At 41.7% G+C, this 22,715-nt stretch overlaps 1 protein-coding gene across 1 annotated transcript in view; it reads right to left on the reverse strand.

The window, feature by feature from the left end:
* The window catches only part of HHIP (hedgehog interacting protein), a 92,665-nt gene that overhangs the window by 59,671 nt on the left and 10,279 nt on the right, over positions 1 to 22,715 (reverse strand). Inside the window, exons 3-4 of the mRNA XM_016190298.2 lie at positions 18,637 to 18,793; positions 16,825 to 17,026 (exon numbers count right to left, since the gene is read on the reverse strand). Coding sequence (XP_016045784.2) covers positions 16,825 to 17,026; positions 18,637 to 18,793 — 359 coding nt within the window. The remainder of the gene's footprint in view (positions 1 to 16,824; positions 17,027 to 18,636; positions 18,794 to 22,715) is intronic.

The following is a 22,715-nucleotide window of genomic DNA, read 5'->3' on the forward strand; positions in this document are numbered from 1 at the left end:
GGAAGCTTACTGCGAGATCAATGCACATTCCATTGGGTTTTTTCTTCTAAAGAGAAAAAAAAATGACACAAGATGACTTGTGCAAGACATTGCTTTATGATCATGACACACCTCTTTATCACCAACCCTGCTCACTCCTACTTATCGTCTCTTTCCTCCCTCCCTTCCTTCTTTCCTTCCTTCTGTTATTGGATTGTCTCTAGTGAGAGCCACCAGCAGGTGGCTCCATTGAAAGGAACAGAGCAAAGAAAGAGGAGGATGAAGAGGAAGTGGAGGAGGAGGAGGAGTGGTGGCGGTGGCTTGGTTGCTGTGTGATCCGCATCTGGCACCAAGTTTAGGTTCGCTGAATTTCCCTCTATTCATTCATTGTTTTAGACAGATGTAGAGAAGGCAGCGAGAGCAAAAGCAACTACAGCAGCGAAGCCTCCTTCCTTCAGTGCGGTGGGGGCCGGGCTCAAGGCTCAGTGGCACTCATGGCACTGCACAGCACTGTCCAGGTGAGTCATTTCTCCAGCTCTCTAACCCACCAGTTTTTAAAACTCCTTTTTTTTTTTTTTTTTTTAATTTTAGCCATTTTGTGGTGATCATCAAGGTCATTTTAATTGCCTGGACAGCGTTCCGGTCTATGCTTTCTTCAATCTATGGAGATGCTCACTCTAAAAGTACCATCACAGCCTGAAGCATAAACAAATTCATCACCTTTTTAATACCCATATTAACTACTGAGCAAGGACAGAGGATGAAAATGCCAAAAAGAGGCATTTATGTGAAAATAGCAGCGCTTTTTTTTTCTTTATTGGGGGGATTAATGGTTCACAGTTGAGAGCAAAATACAATAGCTGGTACATGTGTACCATTTTGGTTTTCCTCATAACAATCTATCCCCGCCACCAGGCCCTCCTCTGCCATCATGTTCCAGGACCTGAACACACCCGGCCCCAGAGTCCTTTACTTTGGTGCAATACACCAACTCTAGTTTAAGCTCTGTTTTGTTTCCCTTTCTGTTTTATCTCTCAACTTCGGTCCATGATCTGTGAGATCATCCCATAGTCATCCTTCTCTTTCTGGCTGATCTCACCTCACATGATTCCTTCTAGCTCCATCCAAGATGAGGTGAAGAAGGTGAATTCACCATTTTTAACAGCTGAGTAATATTTGAAAGTGGCAGTTTTGTTTTACAAATGGTGCCAATGGCTGGCATGTTACCACATGCCAGCCAATCATATAGTCGTCAATCATATAGTCCCTGTCCTTCAAGAGCTTATGGCCTCAGGGCAAGATCGTATCTGTGGAAGGTAGCTAGAGATGACAGATCAAGTGTCAGATCAAGCCCACAGAGGGCATCCTTGGCCTATTTGTGCAGTGCAGAAGGCTGCCGCTTGGTATAGACAATACTGTGTTGTTGTTGGCACACAACCACAATATACCCAGAGGCCAACACAACACAACTGGGATTGGACATAGATACACAAGTCCTGGTCAGGACTGTCAACAGCTGGTAGAATTTCTACATACTGTTTTGATTCAAAAGTTACAGAATATTGTGGCTGGGGAAATGGTTCGGTTGGTCGAGTGCAGGATTTGCACTCATTAGTGCCCTATGGACCAGGCTGGTGCTATGGCTTCCTCTTTCTGCCTCTTTCTATAAATAAATAGCTCCTGTGAAAGCAAATGAATCTTTAAAAGAAATTAACAGAGCAATTAAAAGCAACCATTAGTCCCAAAGAGAAAACTCAAAAAAGTTCTTGGAGACCATGTTCTACCAAAAGGCAAAGGCTGAGAAAGTATCAACTATAAAAAAAATTATCAGTCACTTAGCTAGGACTAAAGTGGGCATTTATAGAAAGAATGGAACTTTTTCCAAGTTATCCCTAAAAAATTAATACTGTAGGAAGGATGCTCTGATATTACCAAGGATTTAAAACAATGTAACTTCTCAGAGGAGAATGTATTAAGAATGACTAGCTATCCATAAATCTAGGTTCAGTCAACATTTTCTTATGGGACCAAGTCATCAATACTTAAATCTCTGTGGGCCACATAGTCAACCATACCTACTCACAGCTGATGTTGCAGCAGAAGACACATAGACAAACGGCATGACTGACTGTGTTACAATAAAACTTTATAAAAGCCGGCAGAGGACAAGATTTAGTCTATAGTTTGGCCACCCTACATCTTTACCATGCAGCACATCTTCAGTGTACTTTCTACTGGCCCATAAATTATAATACTCCAATATGTGGATGCAGTTGTTATAATTTATCACAAAGTCAATTATTTAACTACTTAAATGTAATTTCCAAGATCTGACCATTGTAACCAGTGTTCTTCTTGTTAATTCTTCAGTATTATGAAAACAAAAACAAAAAAGAAAATTATATAATTAGCTCTGCTTTTCAGACTATGGCTCAACTTTTATATTCAGAAACTCCCCATAAATGTACCACATTTACTCTTTATTTTCTTCTATAAAAACGAAGATGAAAGTAAGTCACCTTTTCTTTGGTCGTTTATGCTGAATGAAGTTCAAGATCGACACAAGATTGAGAGAATATCTCCATTTACTCAGATCCAAGATTTTGTGTTTTAAAAGGAAAGCAAGGGGCCATCAGATTGCATATTACAACAAATAATAAATTAATATGGTTTCAAAATTCTTGAGTGAGAACATAAAGTCTTATGATCTGGCAATGGCACTGGATTTGGGAAATGGACACTTTCATGTGGGTTGGATTACAAAACCGGAGATTTGTTTTTTCAGTGCCCAAATGCTCTCAGGTTATTTGCCTACCCAGTCCCAGTCCGACCCGCCCCCCCATTCCTTAAAGCTCTTTCCTCCTCTCCGAGCCCAAAGATTAAGCTTTTTCTCCGTCCAAATCTACATAGGAGAAAAGGAGCTGAAATCTGTTCACTAAACTATAAAATGACCAGTGAGCATAAAAATGCTCTTTCTCAGGAACATCTGCATGTTAACAGACATCATACCAATACAGAATTGACTGATGATCTTTAAAAAACGTCTTTCACAATCCTGCTTTTGCAATTGCAATTTTAAGTCTTTCATGCCTACGTGTCTTCCTAAAAAAAAAAAAAAAAAAAAAAAAAAAAAACTTTTCTGCATTCTGCTTCACACACAATTACTGTTTTCCCGAAACGCTCTCTGATCACCTGTAACCTCCAGGTTGCAGTTTTTTGTCTTTCCTTCTTTAAGAAACCCTACTTAATTTTACTATCGCTGAAAAGTGGATGCAGCTACCTTGACATCTGGGGATGTTTTGAAAGAAACCAACCTAACCCAAAATGAATAGGCTGGCATCACATTGTGCCATGTGGAGCTTTACTTTGTGCCCATGGAGAAATACAGCATTTACTTTGGTCAAGAGCTCCTGAATAATCCAGGTTACACTGTCATCTTGACACCAACCTGCTGGTGACGCCAGACCCTTAGTACTGCTGCCCGGGCCTCAGCGTATGTTATGGTCAGCAGGGGGTTTTCAACCTTTCAAATCTGCCTCTATCAGTTTCCACTTTTCAGTAAATCATTTTCTCTTGTCCTGTATAGACTCCATTTTTCTAATCCACTGTCCACTGTCATTCAGAAACATGAACTGGCTGGGAAGCCTACAGTCAAGCACCAGACTTGTGAGGTAATGAAGATTAATCTCAATGTAACTGCAGGATCCCTTGTCAGTATGGCTGTGGGTGGCTAGTCAGCCTCTAACAAATGAGTTCATCTCCTTAAATGTCAGATGAGAGAGACACATTAAATGGCACAAAGGTCTGTAAGACATGGGGCAAATTTTGAAGATTTTATGACTCAAGCACAGGGCCCTCTGCGACAGCTATTTTTTCTGACACTTAGAAGCCATTTTTTTAATTTTAATTTTAATTAATTAATTTATTTATTTGCTTCTGTTTGCTCTCCCAGCCCTAAGAGTGTATGTTGGACTGACTGCCAGAGAAACTAGAAACTAAGGTCTGATGCTAGGAGCTAAGAACCTATAGTCTCCTTAGAAAGCTTTCTGAAATCCAAAGAGATCGGAAAAGTCAGCACACACACACAGTGTAAGTTTCTCTGCCAGCCAATCTCAAGCTGGACTATTGGGAAACATCAGTCTTTACTTCTGGAACTCAGGTTGGGCAGTCACATTGGAACTACTTACTACACAGTGCTATCTCACGCCATCACCAAGGCTGGCAAGCTGCACATGCTATGCGGAACACACCGATTTAGGATAAGTTTGAATTCTCAAAGTGATCTAGTTTCAAGGGTTTTCTGGGAAGGATGGTGAGGGGTGGCAAAAGGGACAAATGTCAAAGAACCATATGGAATAGTACAATATTCTCAATTTCACACCAAACAATCTATGGCGCTTTGTATTGCCTTCATGATATCTCCAGGCATAGTCTTTGAGAATGGGCTAATGTACATGGATCTTTAAAATCATTATCAATTTAAATAACCTAAGTGAGAGGCAGTTTCCATTTCTTGTGTGAGTGAATGAATATTTCGTGCCTCTTGGTATCTCTTAAGTCAATAACGAAAGTGGTGGGACAGTCTCCCAGCAAACAAGTGAACAAATAAACAGGAGATTCTGGAGCCTGTACTAAAAGCCCTCACTCCTTCCATCTTGCTTTTTTATTACTCTAAATCTTTTCCCTGAATGTCTATACTTAGTGCTTCATAACCCACTACCATTTCAAGATGAAGTCTCTGGATTTCTCCCAGTTTCTCAGGCTCTATCAGAAGTCTAAGGGGCATGAGCTCAGTGAGTGAATCCACCAAGGAATGAATGAGCCTCACACAGCCACTCCCCACTGGAGCAGAGCCCGACCAGCTTTGCTTATCAAGGGTTGGGGGAGGTCCTCAGCAGGTCCCTTTGCTCTGTTTTCCCATAGAGAAAAAACTTCAGAGTTGAAATCTACACTTATTAACTTATGGAGCAGACAGAAAGTTGCTTTGTTGCCATCTTCTAGAATTCTCTGGCTGATAACCCTGAACTTTCCTTATGGGAAAAGCCAGTTTCGTGGAAAAGAAAAAAAAAAAAAAAGCTTTCCCATCCCTTGAGATAATCAACTGGCAGTAGGAACAGCCCGGCAAGGACAAGGTCAGGGTGGTGAAAGAAAGCAGAAGGGTCAAGTCAATTCAGCTTTCTACATGAGTAAATTAAGCAGTGGCTTGAGGAAGCCTGGTGTCCAGGCACTGGTAGAACCCAATGGAGTAGAGTCCCTGCACTGAGTGAGCAGAAGTGAGGGCAGGGGCTTCACCTTAGGCAGACAGGGAAGGTCGGGAAGGTCTGCCATAGACTTCAGAGATACTGGTTTTTGTTTGCTTTGCTTTGCCTCCAGGGCTATTGCTGGAGTTCATTGCCTGCACTACGAATCCACTGCTCCTGGCAGCCATTCCCACCCCCCCCCATTGTTGTTTTGAACAGTACAGAGAGAAATTGAGAGAGGAGGCGAAGAAGATGGGGGGGGGGAGAGACAGACACCTGCAGATCTGTTTCACCACTTGCGAAGTGGCCCCCCCCCCCGCAGGTGGGGAGCCAGGAGCTTGAAGCCAATCCTTGAGCGGTCCATGCGCTTTGCACCATGTGCGCTTAACCTGCTGTGCAACTACCCCAAACCCCAGAAATACTGTTCTTATAAAAAAATCCAGACATATAAGGAAGACATAAATCAGCTTTAGTTTTTTTTTTCACTAAAAAGCAATTGGCTTTTTACTTTTGAATGCTTTATTACATGTACTTAGCATTAATTTGAAGAATATTTTCAATGTGACCAAGACATTCAGTGAGGAGACAATTGATGAGTTTAAAGATTTTCTTCATTACACACATCACTGGGGAGAGTTGGGATTTGGTCTTTGGGGACTTTCTTTTGCATTAATTTAATACTAATTAAATACTAATAAGAAAAGATTTTATTATGCATATTAATCCCCTAGCTAAGGAATACCAGTGGACTCAGGAGAATATTCCAAGTGTAAAAGAAGAATATGGCACTGTCACTCATAAATAGCCCACAGCATATTAAATACACTCTTGACTAAAGACAAAATTAAAGTCTGTCATATCATACTTGGGCACCACATGAACTAAAGTGTACACGGTAGAGCCCAGTGTCCCAGGGGACTGGGAAAACGTGAACTTCAGCACCCTGAGATGCAGAATACATCCACGTTTACAAAAAGCAGAGAGCGTTTCTCATGAAAGGCTGTGCAGTTCATACATAAGCATCTGGGACACAGTTCACTACTTCTGGAATTCCTTCAGGTTTTCATGTAGATTCTAGAGTGACTAACAAGTAGGATTAATGGATGGATTGAAATAGACATTTTTCTAGACCTTCCAGAAAGAAGGAGTCGCCTGCGGGTTGTATAAATGTCTTCTTGCATGGGCTCAGCTGCCTTTTCTGGGAGGCATGATTTCATGAAACGGGGACACTAATAAATCGCTATTTTTGAACCTGTTGCTTCTGCTGAAGCGGTACCACCTGACTCATTCCTGTGTTACTACTGTACCCAAATCTAGGTATCTCTGTTTTCCTCTAGAGTCTACTTCTAGCATGCACCAGGTCATTTATTCTGCATGTGTTTCTCACCTTTCTGTTGGTTTCCCTGTAGACACTCATTCCTCATCAGACCTGAAACTTTATGTAATTTTCCCCTTGAGAACTAACTATACCTTCCACACTCTGTGCAGAGATACTCTCTCTTCAGTACTTAAAACATATACCCAGGCCCATGTTTAAAGGGTACCACATGGCAAGTCCCTGGAGACTGAATCCATGGACCAGACTGCCATGCTGAAACTCATTAAGAGTCTTCCATGGGAGTCGGATGGTAGCACAGCGGGTTAAGCACGTGTGGCGCAAAGCGCAAGGACCAGTGTAAGGATCCCAGTTCGAGCCCCGGCTCCCCACCTGCAGGGGAGTCACTTCACAGGCGGTGAAGCAGGTCTGCAGATGTCTATCTTTCTCTCCCGCTCTCTGTCTTCCCCTCCTCTCTCCATTTCACTCTGTCCTATCTAACAGTGATGACATCAATAACAACAACAATAATAAATACAACAACAATAAAAAAACAACAAGGGCAACAAAAGGGAAAATAAATAAATAAAAATTTTTAAAAAAGAATCTTCCATGCAAACTGTTTAACAAAACAAGAAAGGAAATCAAACATGCAAACAAAAAAGCCACCTAACCAGAGCTCAGCAGAAGTGTGGATGATGACAAGCCACTGCCTTGGGTAGCATGAAAATGAGTAGACAGCCGAAGGCAGTCACAATCCCAGTCCATCAAGTGTCATCTATTTCTTTCTAGCTACTGTTCCCAAATTCATCTCAAATTTGCCATTCTTCATGTATAAAATCTTCTTAATCAATTGGGAGTCGCGCGGTAGCGCAGCAGGTTAAGCACACATGGCGCAAAGCACAAGGACCGGAGTAAGGATCCTGGTTTGAGCCCCCGGCTCCCCACCTGCAGGGAGTCACTTCACAGGTGGTGAAGCAGGTCTGCAGGTGTCTGTCTTTCTCTCTCCCTCTGTCTTCCCCTCCTCTCTAAATTTCTCTCTTTCCTATCCATCAATGATGACATCAATAACTACAACAACAATGAAAAACAACAAGGGCAACAAAAGGGGAAATAAATATTAAAAAAAAATTTTTTAAATCTTCTTAATCAGTGAGTTACTTCCATGATAAACTTTATGACCATGATGTCTCCAGTTTCCAAAGATAAACAATTGTGGGTTGTGTGTGTATGGTGTGTATGTGTGGGGGGGGATTCTGGAAGCTCACAACTGCACACTGTGAACACTAATGCCACTGATTTAACAATTCTCCATCACTTAAAGATCGCTCGCTGTCTGCTGGCCGGCCACTCTCTTACCATGGGGTTTCTCTCCTGGGTGGCAACTCAGCTATATTTAAAGCTGAGGTCTTGTTTATATATGCTCTTGAGCCAGAACCCTGGCTTTACAGGAAAGAATTTGTTGATTTCTTTCCTTTCCCACTAAAAAAAAAAAAGTTATACTAATTGCTTCTAGGACAGTATATTGTTGATCTCCTCCAAGGGTTCACCTCAAAGCAAAGTTCAGACTGCTTGGCTTTGATGCTACTACAATCTGAAATATAAATCAAAGATATTATAGAAATTTTCTATATTTAGTCTGTCCATGTCCATATGTAAACACGGTCTGATAAAAAATTAGGTGTGTGATGTTTTGAAAAGGCTTATCTGTAGAAATTCATTCACACACAGTGTTCTTAAATAAGTCCACATATTTTATTTTTAAGGCATAATGTATTACCAATGTACATACACAATGCGTATTATTAGCATTTGTGTATATGTGTGTACATACCTTTAATCATGAAATATACTTGTGGACATACATACAAGAAAATTGAGCTATGAAATTACTTCTTTAAAAAAGATCCAAAATACTGATCCATTCAATGTAGTCCAAGATTATAGGAAGAGAAAAAAAATTAGACATTCATGGAATGAAAACACAAACAAACATTTGGGTCTGCCAATTTTGTACCCTTGTAATAAAAGGGAAATGGGTCCTGTAGCAAATGCATTATTTCCCCATGTTTTCTATCAGATATAACCAAGGGAGGTATAGTTTTGTAAGCAAAATTCTAATTATTATGCTTGATCATTTTGTATTGTATTTTCCCTAGAAAGTACAAGAAAAATTTCCACCTGAAGAAAAATAGTAAGAAAAAATGGACAGAACTTGCTTTCCACAACTAAATAAATTGCTCTGGGGCAGACAGAAATGCATTCTCGTGCAATAACCTTCAATAGTTATTAAAGTTTGTCAAGTGCCACAATAAATGCAAATTAGCAAAATCGCAGGGATTCTGTTTTCTACCTGCCACCCAAACAGTCATATCCAAAGTGTCACTTTCTATCTGACTCCTTTTTTTTTTGTCTCATTAAACATTTGCTATTTAGAATTAAAACTGCAGAAATCAGAGTTTACTAGCACGCTTCATCCCAAAGTATTAACCACAATGCCTGGCTAAGACTTTCTGAGGGGCCCAAGAAAGGTCTCTCTTTTAATAGGATCCTCAAACAATGTGGCTCAATGCCTCCCAGATATTGAGAATCAGAAACGCAAAGGTTAGATAAAGTTAAAGGTCATTCCCCTGCAAGCAGGGGGGGCAGCTTCCCACCAAGTTTCTAGCAGACCTGCTTCCCCAGGGCACATCATAAAAGTAATTTACTGACAACTCACCTTACCCGGGGTCAGTGGGGGCCTCCAGTCTTCTGGAATTCACTTTTAAGAAGCATGATTAAGTAGGGACAACTATTGGCTCTCAAGTATTTATGCTGAGAACAAATGTCTGTCAGAATTAAATTCTTTGTGTGTGGTGGTTTCAGACTTAAAAAAAGATGTGTGCCTGATGAAAAGCACATATATTCTACCCACCAAATTAAATCTTAGAATGAATACGGGTTAATTGATTTATTAGGATTCAAGAAAAGACACCAGAAATCTAAACAGACAGCACGGTTATAAGAGGGAGGGAGCCTGCCTTTACCAAGTTAGTCAAATCCTTCTAGTCTTTTCTAGTCTAGTTCTTTTCTTCCACTGGAGGGGGAAAAAATGCCTTCACATTATTGCAAAGAACAAATGAAGATGCCCTGTAAATCCAGCCAAGAAAGTTTTATTTCTTAAAGAGAAAAAAAAATTTTTTTTTCTTGGCAAAGTAAGCTATTTCCTGATTTAATACAAATGACCTGATTTGGGTGCTTTTGATAATTTTGACGTGAAATATTTGGTCTACTATTAGGTAGTGCTAGCTTTTCCACTTTAGAAAAATGACCAAGAGCTAAACAATGTGTACAGTGGACAGAATGACAGCACAGGAGCTGACTCTGTGTGTGGGAGAGAGAACGCTCAGCTACCCAGAGCTTGGAGACAGGAGCCACTTTCAACGGCACAGCACACAGCTCAGCAATAACAGAGGAGGAGGCGGCATACGATTTCAAGGAACACCCACACTGAGAATTATTCTTTCCAAACAGAGAATTGTTTTGGAATCAGTTAGGTTAATTGGCACTAGGGGATTTCTCTCAAGGAAACACAGAGCACTGAAATCCTTACATGTGCCAGTAAAATGATCAAGCATGCATTGCCCCCTCTCTCTTTCTCTCTCCCCGCCCCCATCTTTCACATCTAGTCAGTCACACTCACATAGGAAAGGAGACATATTTTGCCCACTTAATTTACAGTCCCAAAGACTGATTTGTTAATTGAAGTTCTATGATCAGTGGCAGATAATAAAATCACTAAACACAGCTGGGCATATTCTACCAGTGAAGATGGAGCTGTGGGTACTTATAAGGTCATTGTCTTATGATTTAAATAATGAGAATTTCTCGACAACAGCATCTGACATACTGCAATGAGAGGGCTATTGCTTTGTATTCCATTATCACTTCATTGTCTCTGCCTCCAGCACTCTTGGATTTTGGCTTCTTTGTAAAAACCAAAAATTAAAAAAAAAAAAAAGTTGCCTGAGTGGGGAGATGGTTCAACTGGTCAAGCATTGGATTTGCATGTCAGAAGTTACTAGTTTGATTTCTAGCACTGCATGTACCATAGGAGTATTCTCTCTCTGCCCTCTCTCTGTGCTCTCTCTCTCTTTCCCCTCCCTCTGTCTTATAACAAACAAAACAAATCTTTAAAAAAAAATTAAGTTCCCCTTTATTTATGATGCACTTCCCAAGAGGGTATGTGTATACACACACCAGAGATCTCTCTAGTCTTTGTTCATGGATTATCACGTATGCTGATGATGGCCCTGCTTCTTTCTGTAACTGCCACTGATAACTTCTGAAATTTACAGTCTTTGACCAGAACCTGTGTAATGTCCTATGTTGCTAATGTACTGAGGCTCAAAGCTTGCATTATAGAAGCCTCAATATTTGCAGCACTTAAACCCTACAGGAAATCTAGACTTGCTACACAACATGTCGAAAAATGCTTGCATTTAAGTGGAGCCATTTCTGCAGGAGTAGACAGCATAAAGGTTATGCAAGGAGACTCATGCCTGAGGCTCAGGTTCAATTCCCCCTGCAGCACCATAAGCCAGAGCTGAGCAGAGCTCTGGTAAAAAATTTTAAAAAGCCATTCCTAACTATTCCTCCAAGTACCGACTATCTTTCTGACCCTCCCAGCTTGTCAGATAGAAAGTCAAGTTCAGCTAGTCAATGACTGGCCCATGAGACAAAGCACTGCCACTGCAGCAATGTCACCAAAGCCAATGTCTGTCCCAGATCCCTACTTCTGCTCTTAACCTCCAAACTCTCCTCAACGCGTCTACTGTGTGTGCTTTCTTCCTCTTTCCTTCCTTCCTTTTTTCTTTTTCTCTCTTCCTCTCTTTCGCTGTTGACGTAAAACATTTATTTTACTACAGAGACACCAGAGCATGAATCCACTCTGACATAATCAATATCAGGGGTCAAACCCATGGTCTCACCCAAGCAAATCCAATGCTGTGAAACACAGGACTTGCACACCCAAGGCCCCAGGTTCAGTGCCTGCCAGCACCTTTGCCCAAGTTAAGCCATGTTCTGTTCCCTCTCTCTCTCTCTCTCTCACTCTCTGTCTACCTTTCAAAAATAACAGTAAATAAGTCATTTTAAAATGATTAAGTCAGCCCCTTTTACTTTCTACACAAAATCCTCCAATGATCTTCAGAGTAAAAGCCAAGTAACACACATGTGAGACATCTGATGTGCTTAGCACACAAGACAGCCAACCCTGAAACCTCCACTCCTGCTGGCCCCGCTCTGAGACAGCTGCATGCTGGTTGCCCCAGTATACCAGGATCTGCCCCCCCCCAACTCTGAGGGCTCTGTACACCCAAATCCTTACCCTGTCCTTAAAAAAACAAAAACAAATGTAAAGTCTGCTTCTCAGCATGGGAGGGTGCCCAGTGGAATATGGGCTGGGAGACAACTGGCTTTCTGCAGTGAGATGCTCTACCACTGAGCTATACCCCCTGGCTTTCTGTAACAGTACAATCAAAAGGAAAGTGAAATCCAGCTTAAAGCAAGTCCCAGAGTCTCCCAACCTGGGAAAGCAATGGCAGTTCCAGCATCCAGATCACACAGCCTGTCACCCTCTACTCTTCTTCCCTGCAGACAGCAGGAGGCTCACGGCACTTTCTGCGCCATCAAATCTGCAGAGCTAGTGCATCATTTAGCCAGGTCCTCTGCCTTCAGTGTGGACATTCCCAGCAGGCTGAGTGAATGGCTCTCCAAGTCACACAGCCTTTGGGGGAGACTGGCACTATTGTCTGGGCTTTGGGTGAGGGCTTTGACCACACTGCCACTGTGCTAGGATATTAACGGGGAAGTGATATATTGATGCCAATTAATGTGTCACCAAAAGCTTGGCTTAGCAGTAATTCCAATAACTATTTGCATACCTAGATCTTCTTTGTTTTGCTTTGCTTTTGTTTGTATCTGTGCAGAGATTTTTTTTTTTTTTTTTTACGTACTGACATTTCATTAAGGCCAACTCTGAAGGCACAATCATACTAGTCCACAAGGAGACATTGTCTTTAGGCTGCAATTAAGGAACTTTTTTTCCCTTTTTTTTTATACAGTGAAGAAACTATGCTAAACTACTAGGAAAAGTTTTGAGGAACTGGTCACAAAATCCCAGCTCAGCTCAGCTCAGCTCAGCCCCAGAGCAATGTGTGCTTGACACCGCCCCTAGGCGTAAATACATTATTAATGTCACGGAGTCAATCTGACCTCCCAAACCCCTGGCGGTTGAAACAGCAGCTTTTAATGGGTGTCCAGGGAAAAGCCACAGCCCCGGTGAGGGAGAGAATGAGTTCTCGGGCTTTTTCAACCTCGGGTCACAGGATTGAGTTCAGCCGAGACTAGTAATTGATAACTTATGACAGATGTTTGGTGACCTGCGTGTGGAGGGAATGCAGTTCAAGTTTTGTTTCACTTTTCCTGAACAGGTGTGTTCAGACCCATCCAAAGACATTTGCAGTGTGGGGGCCTCAGCCCAACTCTTTCACTGAGAGGCTAATTATTCAATGGGAATTCAAGCTGGTGATATTTTTTATTCCTTTCCTCAGCTCCCCAAATCCAAGCATTTTTCATTTATACTGTGTACACAGCTCCCCCCCACACACACACACCCACCCTCTCTTTGGAATTCTTGTGACTGCTTCCAAATGATTGGCTAAGGCTCTCTGAACAGGGGTGCTTTCCCTGCTCAGAAATAGCCTGAGGATACACGTCACTTTAAGTTTGTGAAACATTTGGATCAAAGGTGATTTAGGTTAGAGGCTGGTTTAGAAACAGCTCATTAGACCTTTTTTTTTTTTTAAGTTAAAGAATTTGGCCCCTCTTAAAGTCTGAATAATCATTACTTGAGTATTTGAATGGACTTTTTTTTTTTGTTAAGAATTTGTGTCCCTGTATTAAGTTTTAAGATCCCCTGTTACCAGGTGGCATTTGTGCCGACATCGGTTTGTCGGGTTTTAGTATCAGATTAGATTATTTAAATGATGTGGTTCATTTTGATCACATCACTGATGTTCTCTTTTGTCCACACGTAAGTATAACCGGGTAATTAGCACATATATTATCTTAAACCATGGATTAGTCTTTACAGATGTCCTGTGATATCAAGTATAGGGCTGTAGAATCACACAGCATGTTTAAATGACTGAGTGGATGAACTTTTCAATTGTATTTGGATGGCTGGTAAAACAGCTCACTTGGCTACAATGTGTCGTTTTGCCATGTGTTCAACCCCCACTGCACTGAAGGAAGCTCTGATGCTATGGTCGGTCTGTCTCTCCCTCCTCTATCTAAAAAAACCTAACAATAATAATAAATACAAATAAAATTTTATTTGGCAGGCCCAGATAGAGCATATAGAAGTCTACCAGGCGAGGGAGTGCACATTTCACCTCCCTTCCGAAGGTCATTTCTGAGAACCCCTGGGACCGACCGTAAGTATTGTTACCTGGTACCACAGTCATTCTGGACTGGGCTCATAGTGACATGATATAGGGAAGGGTTTTCTTTAAGCTTTTCTCATTATCACACACTACAGAATGGCCTCAATAAAGAGCACCTTGCAGATTATTTTTTTTGTTTGTTTTTTTAAATATTGATTTATTTATTCTCTTTTGTTGCCCTTGTTTTTATATTGTTGTAGGTATTATTGTTGTTATTGATGGTGTCATTATTGGATAGGACAGAGAGAAATGGAGAGAAGAGGGGAAGACAGAGAGGGGGAGAGAAAGATAGACACCAGAAGACCTGCTTCACCGCTTATGAAGTGACTCCCCTGCAGGTGGGGGAGCCGGGAGCTCGAACCGGGATCCTTACGCTGGTCTTTGTGCTCTGCGCCACCTGCAATTAACCCGCTGCACTACTACCCGACTCCCCACAGTTTATTTTTTAAGTGCATCAACACTGAAAAGTTCAATATATATATAGATATGCAGAAGTATTCTGTATATTTGTTGTCTGTAAATAGGATGCACTATATAGTGTTTATATTGTATGCATGTAAAACTGAAAGGAGCCTGTTAAAAACAAGATGCTATGTAAACAAACTCCCAACATTGGCCCTAGAAAACATAGACCAAAGAGCAAACCTGCTTACAGATGTAGGAAACTTTCTATGATGCACTGAGTGCGCAAGACAGGAAAAGGATCTGCTGAGCTGGGGGCTGGGGGCGGGCCAATGAGGTCACTGCAGCCGGACTCCTTGCAGCTGATCTGTAGCTTCCCTTACTGGACTTTGAAACCTCCCTTAACATGCTCTCTCCTCTGGCTTCATGGTACATTTTAGTGACCTGCTTTCATAGTGCTTTGCTAAGGAGGGGCCAGGCAGTGGTGCACCTAGTAAAACTCACATGTTACCATGTGAGGAAGACCTGGGTTCAAGCCCCTAGCCCCCACCCACAGGGGGAAGCTTCAGGAGAGGTGGAACAGTGTTGCAGGCATCTTTCTCTCTCTGCCTTCCCCACCCCGCCCCACACTATATCTGTCTCTATAACGAATGTTAAAGAAAAAGACCACCAGAAGCAGTGGAATCATTGCGCAGACACTGAGCCCCAGCAATAACCCTGGTGGAAAAAAAAAAGAGCACTGGGAGTCAGGCGGCAGCGTAGTGGGTTAAGCACAGGTGGCACAAAGCACAAGGACCAACATGAAGATCCCAGTTTGAGCCTCCGGCTCCCCACCTGCAGGGGAGTTGCCTCACAGGTGGTGAAGCAGGTCTGCAGGTGTCTATCTTTCTCTCCCCCTCTGTCTTCCCCTCCTCTCTCCATTTCACTCTGTCCTATCCAACAATGGCGACAACATCAATATCAACAACAATAATAACTACAACAATAAAATAACAAGGGTAACAAAAGGGAATAAATAAATAAATTTTTTAAAAAAAGAGCACCACACTCTGAGTACTATGGCATCGCATGGGAATCCCAAACCCTGACAACCTCATCCTGGGCTTTGAGTGACAGTCGACAGGGGGCTAAGCCACAGTCCTAGCATTATTTCCTTTGCAGATCCTACAGCTTGTCAATTCTGTGGCAGATTGACACAAACTATGCTCCAAAACAAATGTACAAAAAGACCTAATCATTATAATATCTGGGCTGAGAAAAAAAAAAAAAACAGGAAAGCAAGGAGGTTTCTGAGGAAAGCCACCCAGTGGGTCAGCTGCCTTCTTGTTAAATATAATGAATACATGCCCCCAGAAATCACATTCATAGTGAGGCAGGGTGCAAGATCTCAAGAACCCCACCTCAACGAGCTCAGTCGGCAGCTTCAGCCTCCTGTCCTCTCCTCCCTCCCAGAAAGGTTCTACTTCAAAAAACACAGCCTTTGAAATGAGGAAATAAGTGGATGGAGAAGGACAGGAGTCGAGACACACACGTCCCGATGATGGGCACATCCTTCAGCTCTGCCAGATACATTCCAGGGCCCAGCCCCTCTGTCCTCTGACCCACTGCCACTCCCCACCCCCAACACCAGGGCCTGTAATCTCCCAGCAGGGTCACCTGGCCACCATTTCCCCCCCATTTTATTGGATAAGACAGAGAAATTGAGAGGGAAGGAGAATAAAGAGGGAATGAGAAACACAGACACCTGCAGACTGTGGAGAATCCCCCACCCCTGCAGATGGGGAGCTGTGTGGACTTAACCAGATGTGCCACTGCCTGGCCTCTTTACATGAGAATTCAGACTGGAGCAACGGGAAAGACAGCAATAAGTGTGCTTATATTATAATATTATAAAGATTGTTAACTCTAGATGATAATCATTTGACTTACCTTAAAAAATATTGACAGTACAGTGATGACACAGTATATAAAGCAAATTTTTTAGATAAACTCAAAAATCAATGCAGTAAAAAGAATGATTAACAGTTGCCTGAGGATCTCTTTAATTCCTACTAGCAAATGCTGATATAAGTTATATGCCCATGGAACAATATTTAAGCAAGTATGTTGTAAAACCAGTATGTATTTTCAACGTGTAAACCACACAGGGAAAACATTCCAAAATGCCTATCTGATCTTGTTGCTTAAGAGTCACCAAAAAAAAAAAAAAAAAAAAAAAGCCATTAAAACATTAACATCCTGGCCCCAATACAGCTGTCATACTTATCAATGCATTATTTTGCCTCCTTCCTTCCTCCTTCAATGTTCTTGCTTTTATTAGAGAGAAGTGCCTTCATTTAGGGTAGCAGTAACAGGAAATTAGCACAGCCAGGGCAAAATAAGTAAAATTGAAATGGCCAACCTTTATTCCACTCTGAACAAGTTTGTGAATGTCCAGATAAGGCTCCTTGAAAACGTCTCCGTCCGGGGTCAGAATCTTCACGTAGCCTTCCTTCTCCAGGATGAAGAGCCGGTGTGAGCCATCGCCACTGTGGAGGGCGCCCACAGGCTGCCGCAGCCCGCTCACAACCTCCTGAAGACAGAAGCAGTTGTGTTTGTGCTTTCTAGACAAATTAAAGAAAACCAGTGAGCTTTTCTCGAGATGAAGGGGGAGGGGGTGAGGGATGCACTGGGCATCCATCTCTATAACTATTTTCTGCCAGGAGTCAATGACCTGAAGAATCTTAATGTGCTCTAACAACCCCAGGTCACAATATGATTCTTTTAAATTATTTCTGGGTCAGTGAAGTAGCACGAAGCTAGAGTACTGGACTCACACTGAGACTTCAGAGACCCACCAGCATGACTTTATGCTGGAGCTGAGTGGTGCTCTTGTCTCTGTCTCTCTCTCATCCTCTCTCTCATGAAAATAAATAAATGGAGCTGGGGAGATAGAGTAATGGTTCTGCAAAAGACTCCTATGCCTGAGGCTCTGAGGTCCCAAATTCAATCCCCAAGCACTGGCAAAAAACAGAGCTGATCAGTGTTCTGGTTTCAGTCTCTCTATCTCTCATTAAATAAATATTTTAAAATAAATACATCTTTTAAAAAAATAATTTCAGGGCCAATCAGTGACATATCCAGTTGAGCTCATGTGACCATGCACAAGGACATAGGCTCAAGTCCCTAGTCCCCACTTGCAGGGGGGGAAGTTTCATGAAGGGTGAAACAGTGCTGCAGGCGTCTGTGTGTGTCTCTCTCTCCCTCTCTGTCACCCTCTTCCCTCTTGATTCTCTTTGTCTCTATCCAATGCATACTATAGAAATAAGTAAAATATATTAAAAAAATGAAGTGGATTATTTTTCAATATAACAAAAGTAGCCATCAGTCAGGGTAGAAAAGGGAATTAAAAACATGTTAAGTATTTAGGGATATTCCCCCATAGAACTCTGGTGGTAGGAATTGTGTGGAATTGTACCCCTGTTATCTTACAATCTTGTTAATCATTATTAAATCACTAATAATAAAAAATAATTTAAAAATTAAATATAAAAGAAATACTCCTGAGGGAAAACTTCTTATCCATTTTCTAGGAGCTGTAAATAAAATTAGCTTTTACTCACAATAATTATACCTTATAGAAAAGCACTCAGAGAGAAAGCTCTAAGATCTATTTATAAAACTTGGATTTGCTAATAATAATAATGCTGGATATTTCCATAGCTCCACAAGCTAGCAACAGTCATAAAATTCAAGTTTAAAACTATGCTCATCAAGTTCACATGAATCACCACAGAAATTAAGCTCTTAATAGTAGATTAGTAACCTAAGCATTAAAAGCATTTTAGCTAATGTGATTTTAAAGATGAAAACTATAAAAAAAGAAAAAGGAGGGGGAATCATCTGATGGATATAGCTAATTATCTGTCAAGCCTACAAAATTATTATTAAAAAAAAAAGGTTAAAAGGGGCCGAGAGGCAGTCACCACATAGGGTGCCTGTAAGTGTAATATCGCCAGGGGAAGCTCTGTGCTGTGGTGTCTTCTCTCTCTCTCCCACCTCTCCCCCCCTGAATAAATGAAAATGTTTGCCCAGGAAGGGTGAAACTGAGCATGTATGTGGCCCTAAACACACACACACACACACACACACACACACACACACACTCACACACACACACACATCCCCAATGATAAAAAATAAAGTAAGTTAAAGAGGATTTATCTTTATGAACCTGCTTATCTCTTCCCCTTTATCATAGTCTTCCATCTGGTCCAAGTAGTTAGAGGCCGGTCCTCTGATTTGCTTTCTAGGAAAATCTGGGAAGCACAACCCACCATCTTTTCTTGCATGATAAAAGCAAAACTCATCAGCAGTAGTTTGAAGGAAACCTTTAAAAAAAATGTAGAAAGCCTCCTTAGTACCACTGTAATAATTACTTGTTAGAAAGATAAATTACAGGAAACGGGTTTTTAGAAACTATATGAATATTCTAGAAAAATATACAGATGAAAGGAAAGGAAAACAATTTTTTGTCTTGGGGTTTCTATTTCTTTTTTAACCAGATACTGAGAAGCTCATGAAGAGTGAAAGACCCCTTACTGGATAGTCTTAGAGGCATATGTGAAATACGTGTAATACAAAGTCAGCACTGACTTTATTACTGCATAGACTCCACTTTCTTTCTTTACTTTTTTTTTTTTAGCTTTTTAAAAATATTATGTATTCCCTTTGGTTGCCCTTGTTTTTTGTTTTGTAGTTATTATTGCTGTTGTCGTTGGTGGCTAGGACAGAGAGACATGGAGAGAGGAGGGGAAGACAAAGAAGGGGAAAGAAAGATCGACACCAGCAGACCTGCTTCACCGCCTGTGAAGCGACTCCCCTGCAGGTCAGGAGCTGGGGTCTCGAACCCGGATCCTTATGCAGGTCCTTGCGCTTTGCGCCACCTGTGCTTTACCTACTGTGTAACCACCCGACCTCGGACTCTACTTTCAAGTGTTCCCCAGTCACCATATCTTATACTGGTAAACTTATCTGATCACACCAGCATTCCCCTTCTGCGGTACCAAGCAACTTACTAGGAACAAATCAGAACCGAGAGACCGTAAGATGCCAGTTTTAGTTATTTTAAGATTCCTGTTGTGCTCTCACCAGCATATGAGTAAGTAATAACTCTCAACGATGTCACATGACCGCCATACACTAAAGGAGCGACTCGCCATCCCCATGATCACATGCTCAACTGATGTGAATGACACTTTCTTTCAAATAGGCAAGTGCCCTTCAACTCCACCTCACTCACAGCTGAGAATGATGTTTTCATAAGACAGACAGCTTTAAAATACCTGCTGAAACAAAACAGCTGGCATACCAACCCTCACTGAAAGCAAAAGAGTAAGGAATTGAAACAAACAAACAAAAATGCAAAATAGAGATGCTTCTTTCCTTGGACACTGTGGAATTTTATCAAATAAAGACAGCTACGGTTGACTGGTAAAGAAGACAACTTGATGACAAGAAAAGATCTGGATTGTTACAGTGCTGCCTTTTGGTGACATGATAATAACAGCCCGTTTCATGTACTGATAATGTTTGTTCTGAAAACATGATGCTACCACTGGGATTGATATTATGTCCTAAACCCCTACCTCTATCTGTATACTTTCAATCATGTTTGATATTTCTATTTTTACCTAATAAATTATATTATTGTGCCCCCATCAGCTATCTGAAACAGACACTTGGCATCTTAGTTGAGATCTAGAAGTTGAATACTGATCCCAGGGTGTTTTTTGTTTGTTTGTTGCCTCCAGGGTTATTGCTGGGGCTCAGTGTCTGCATTACAAATCCACTGCTCCTGTCAGTCATTCCTCCCCCCCCCCCATTTTTATTGGATAGGACAGAGAGAAATTAAAAGGGGAGGGGAATATAGAGAGGGGGAGAAAAAGATAGATACCTGCAGACCTGCTTCACTGCTTGTGTGTGGGACTATGTTATAGCCTGGTAGAGCTTAGGGGAGCTCTCCCATCCTTGGATGGAGGTCTGGATAGACACCCCACTTGTAAGTCTCTCTCGTCATAGAGGAGAGCCAAGAGGGAAATGTCTCCCAGACTAAGCTTGCCTTGTTAGTCTCTCAAGCCCACAGAAACCCCAATACCTCCCTCCATTAACTGCAGGCCACATGGCTGCCTACTTTAAGATTCACTTACTCAAAGTTCACAGAGGAGAACACACCTTATCACATACTCCTAGCAGTGCCCTTCGATGTCCTTAATTTGCTTATCTTCTCTCTATCTTGCCTTAACTGGTTCAACCCCTATTCTCCCCTCAAAGGCCTTTGGGTAATTAAATGCCTGCATCAGGAGACTAATTATCTAGACCTTTATGTATCTCATCAAATTCCTATCATAACCAGGCCCCTACCATAGCGGCAAGCTGACCTTTAAGAAACCTGTAATTTCTGACATATTTGAATAATGTTCTTTGTTTGGTTTTCTATTTAACTCATGTCCACCTGCTAATAAACGAGAACAGAGATCTGAGATCTGAGATTTGAGCACGCTGTAGGTCTCCCCGGTGTCTTTACTTCGTGTCATCCCTTGCGTGAGCAAGAAGAACCGGTCCGTTACCTTTCTCCTGGAGATCACCCCACCAGAGACCCCGACACTTGTGAAGTGAACCCCCCTGTAGGTGGGGAGCAGGGTGCTCGAACTGGGAATCCTTGCACAAGATGTCTCCCTGCCCTTCCTACTATGTGTGCCACCACCTGGCTGCCTCTGGTTCCAGGTTTATGAGAACTTTTTTTATGAGAGATACAGAAAGAGAGAGAGAGAGAGAGAGAGAGGAATTTCTAAACATGGTGTTTTGAGGACAGCCATGTAAGGCTTATCAACAGAACACAGGAGACACTGAAATTATTTTTCTGTGGCTTAACCTAGGTGCTCTCCAACCTAAAACTAACTTTAGAATCAGAGGGTTTTAAATGGTTCAAACTTGATGTACAAATTGGCCTAACTTGTGAGTGAAAGGCATCCCCTCTGGTGTTCTGAGCCCAGCTCTTTGCTGTCTTCATCAGATAACCAGGCAAGGAGTAGGCAGAGCTCAGGGGTACAGCACTGGACAGCAGAATATCAGACAAGGCTACCAGGAGCCATCTTCTCTGTGGCAATCAGGCAAGGAAGACTGGGTGTCTTTGGGGGCCCTAGAGGGGTGGGGTGGGAGTCAGGAGAAGGAGGTAGGGAAGCTGGAAAGGGTGTGGCTCTTTGGGAGCAGTCAAGGCAGTCAGAAAAGAGTCATCCTTCTTAGAAAAAAGAAACAAGAATTAGAAGAATCATCTTCAGCGATTCCCTGTCTGCAAAAGATACTTTTTGTCTCTCCCATTCTTTAGTGACTAAGTGGACAGATGCAACTGACCTCACAGTGTTAAACAAGTCTGTTTGGAGTAGAGAGAGAAGGAAAGCTGAGCTGCGAAATTCAATTTGTCCACGCAGTTCTGGACTAGATCAGACAGCAAGGACTCTGTGTATCAATATTCAGCGTGCAGGATGGCTGGTACACTACACCGTTATATTTATAACTGAATGTGTGAATGAGAAATCTTGTTTTAATTTGGTGTGTGCTCATGGGGTCAGAGACAAATTTCCAAGTGTGATTCAGGAAGACATTTTTTTGTTTTGTTTTTTTCTCTAAATCTGGTACAGGTTGCAAACCAGAGCCATCTTAAGGGAGCATTAAGTGGCAGGGCTGATGACTGATTTCCACTGTGTAAGTAATGATTAACTGGGAACAGACATGCGGAAATGAGAAATCATTTTCAAATGAGACATCTGAACACTAATGAGCACAGATTCAAATACTCCCTGCCTCCAGAGGTCCTGTGCTCAGACACCAAAGACATCATGTTAATAATGAATTGTTCCCACGTTTTTGCAGAATCAGGATAAGTCAAAAATAATCTCAAGAGGGAGGGAGCCAAGTGAGATGACTTTTACAGAAACAGGGTATTTTTTTTCAATTATAATATTTGGGATGAAAAAAAATCTTTTACCTTTACTCAAATTTTAGCTTACATGATCTACTATTGCCAACGTTGATGGATAGGGGTGTTTGTTTTTTAGCAAAGAGCTCAAGGATTCTAGTTTCAGGACATGGGCTCCCATTTAAACCCAGGTATGATCTCATTTACTGTTCTGTTGGGAAGAAGGTAAGATCATTTGTTCAAAGGTGAGAGTTCAGCCCACATTGGGTCATCCTAGTATAACTGAATTCTCTAATGATGGGAGAATGCTTATCCTGCTATATTTTTAAACTATT

This window comes from Erinaceus europaeus, chromosome 19 (genome assembly GCF_950295315.1).
Source record: "Erinaceus europaeus chromosome 19, mEriEur2.1, whole genome shotgun sequence".
In the NCBI taxonomy this organism is placed as follows: domain Eukaryota; kingdom Metazoa; phylum Chordata; class Mammalia; order Eulipotyphla; family Erinaceidae; genus Erinaceus; species Erinaceus europaeus.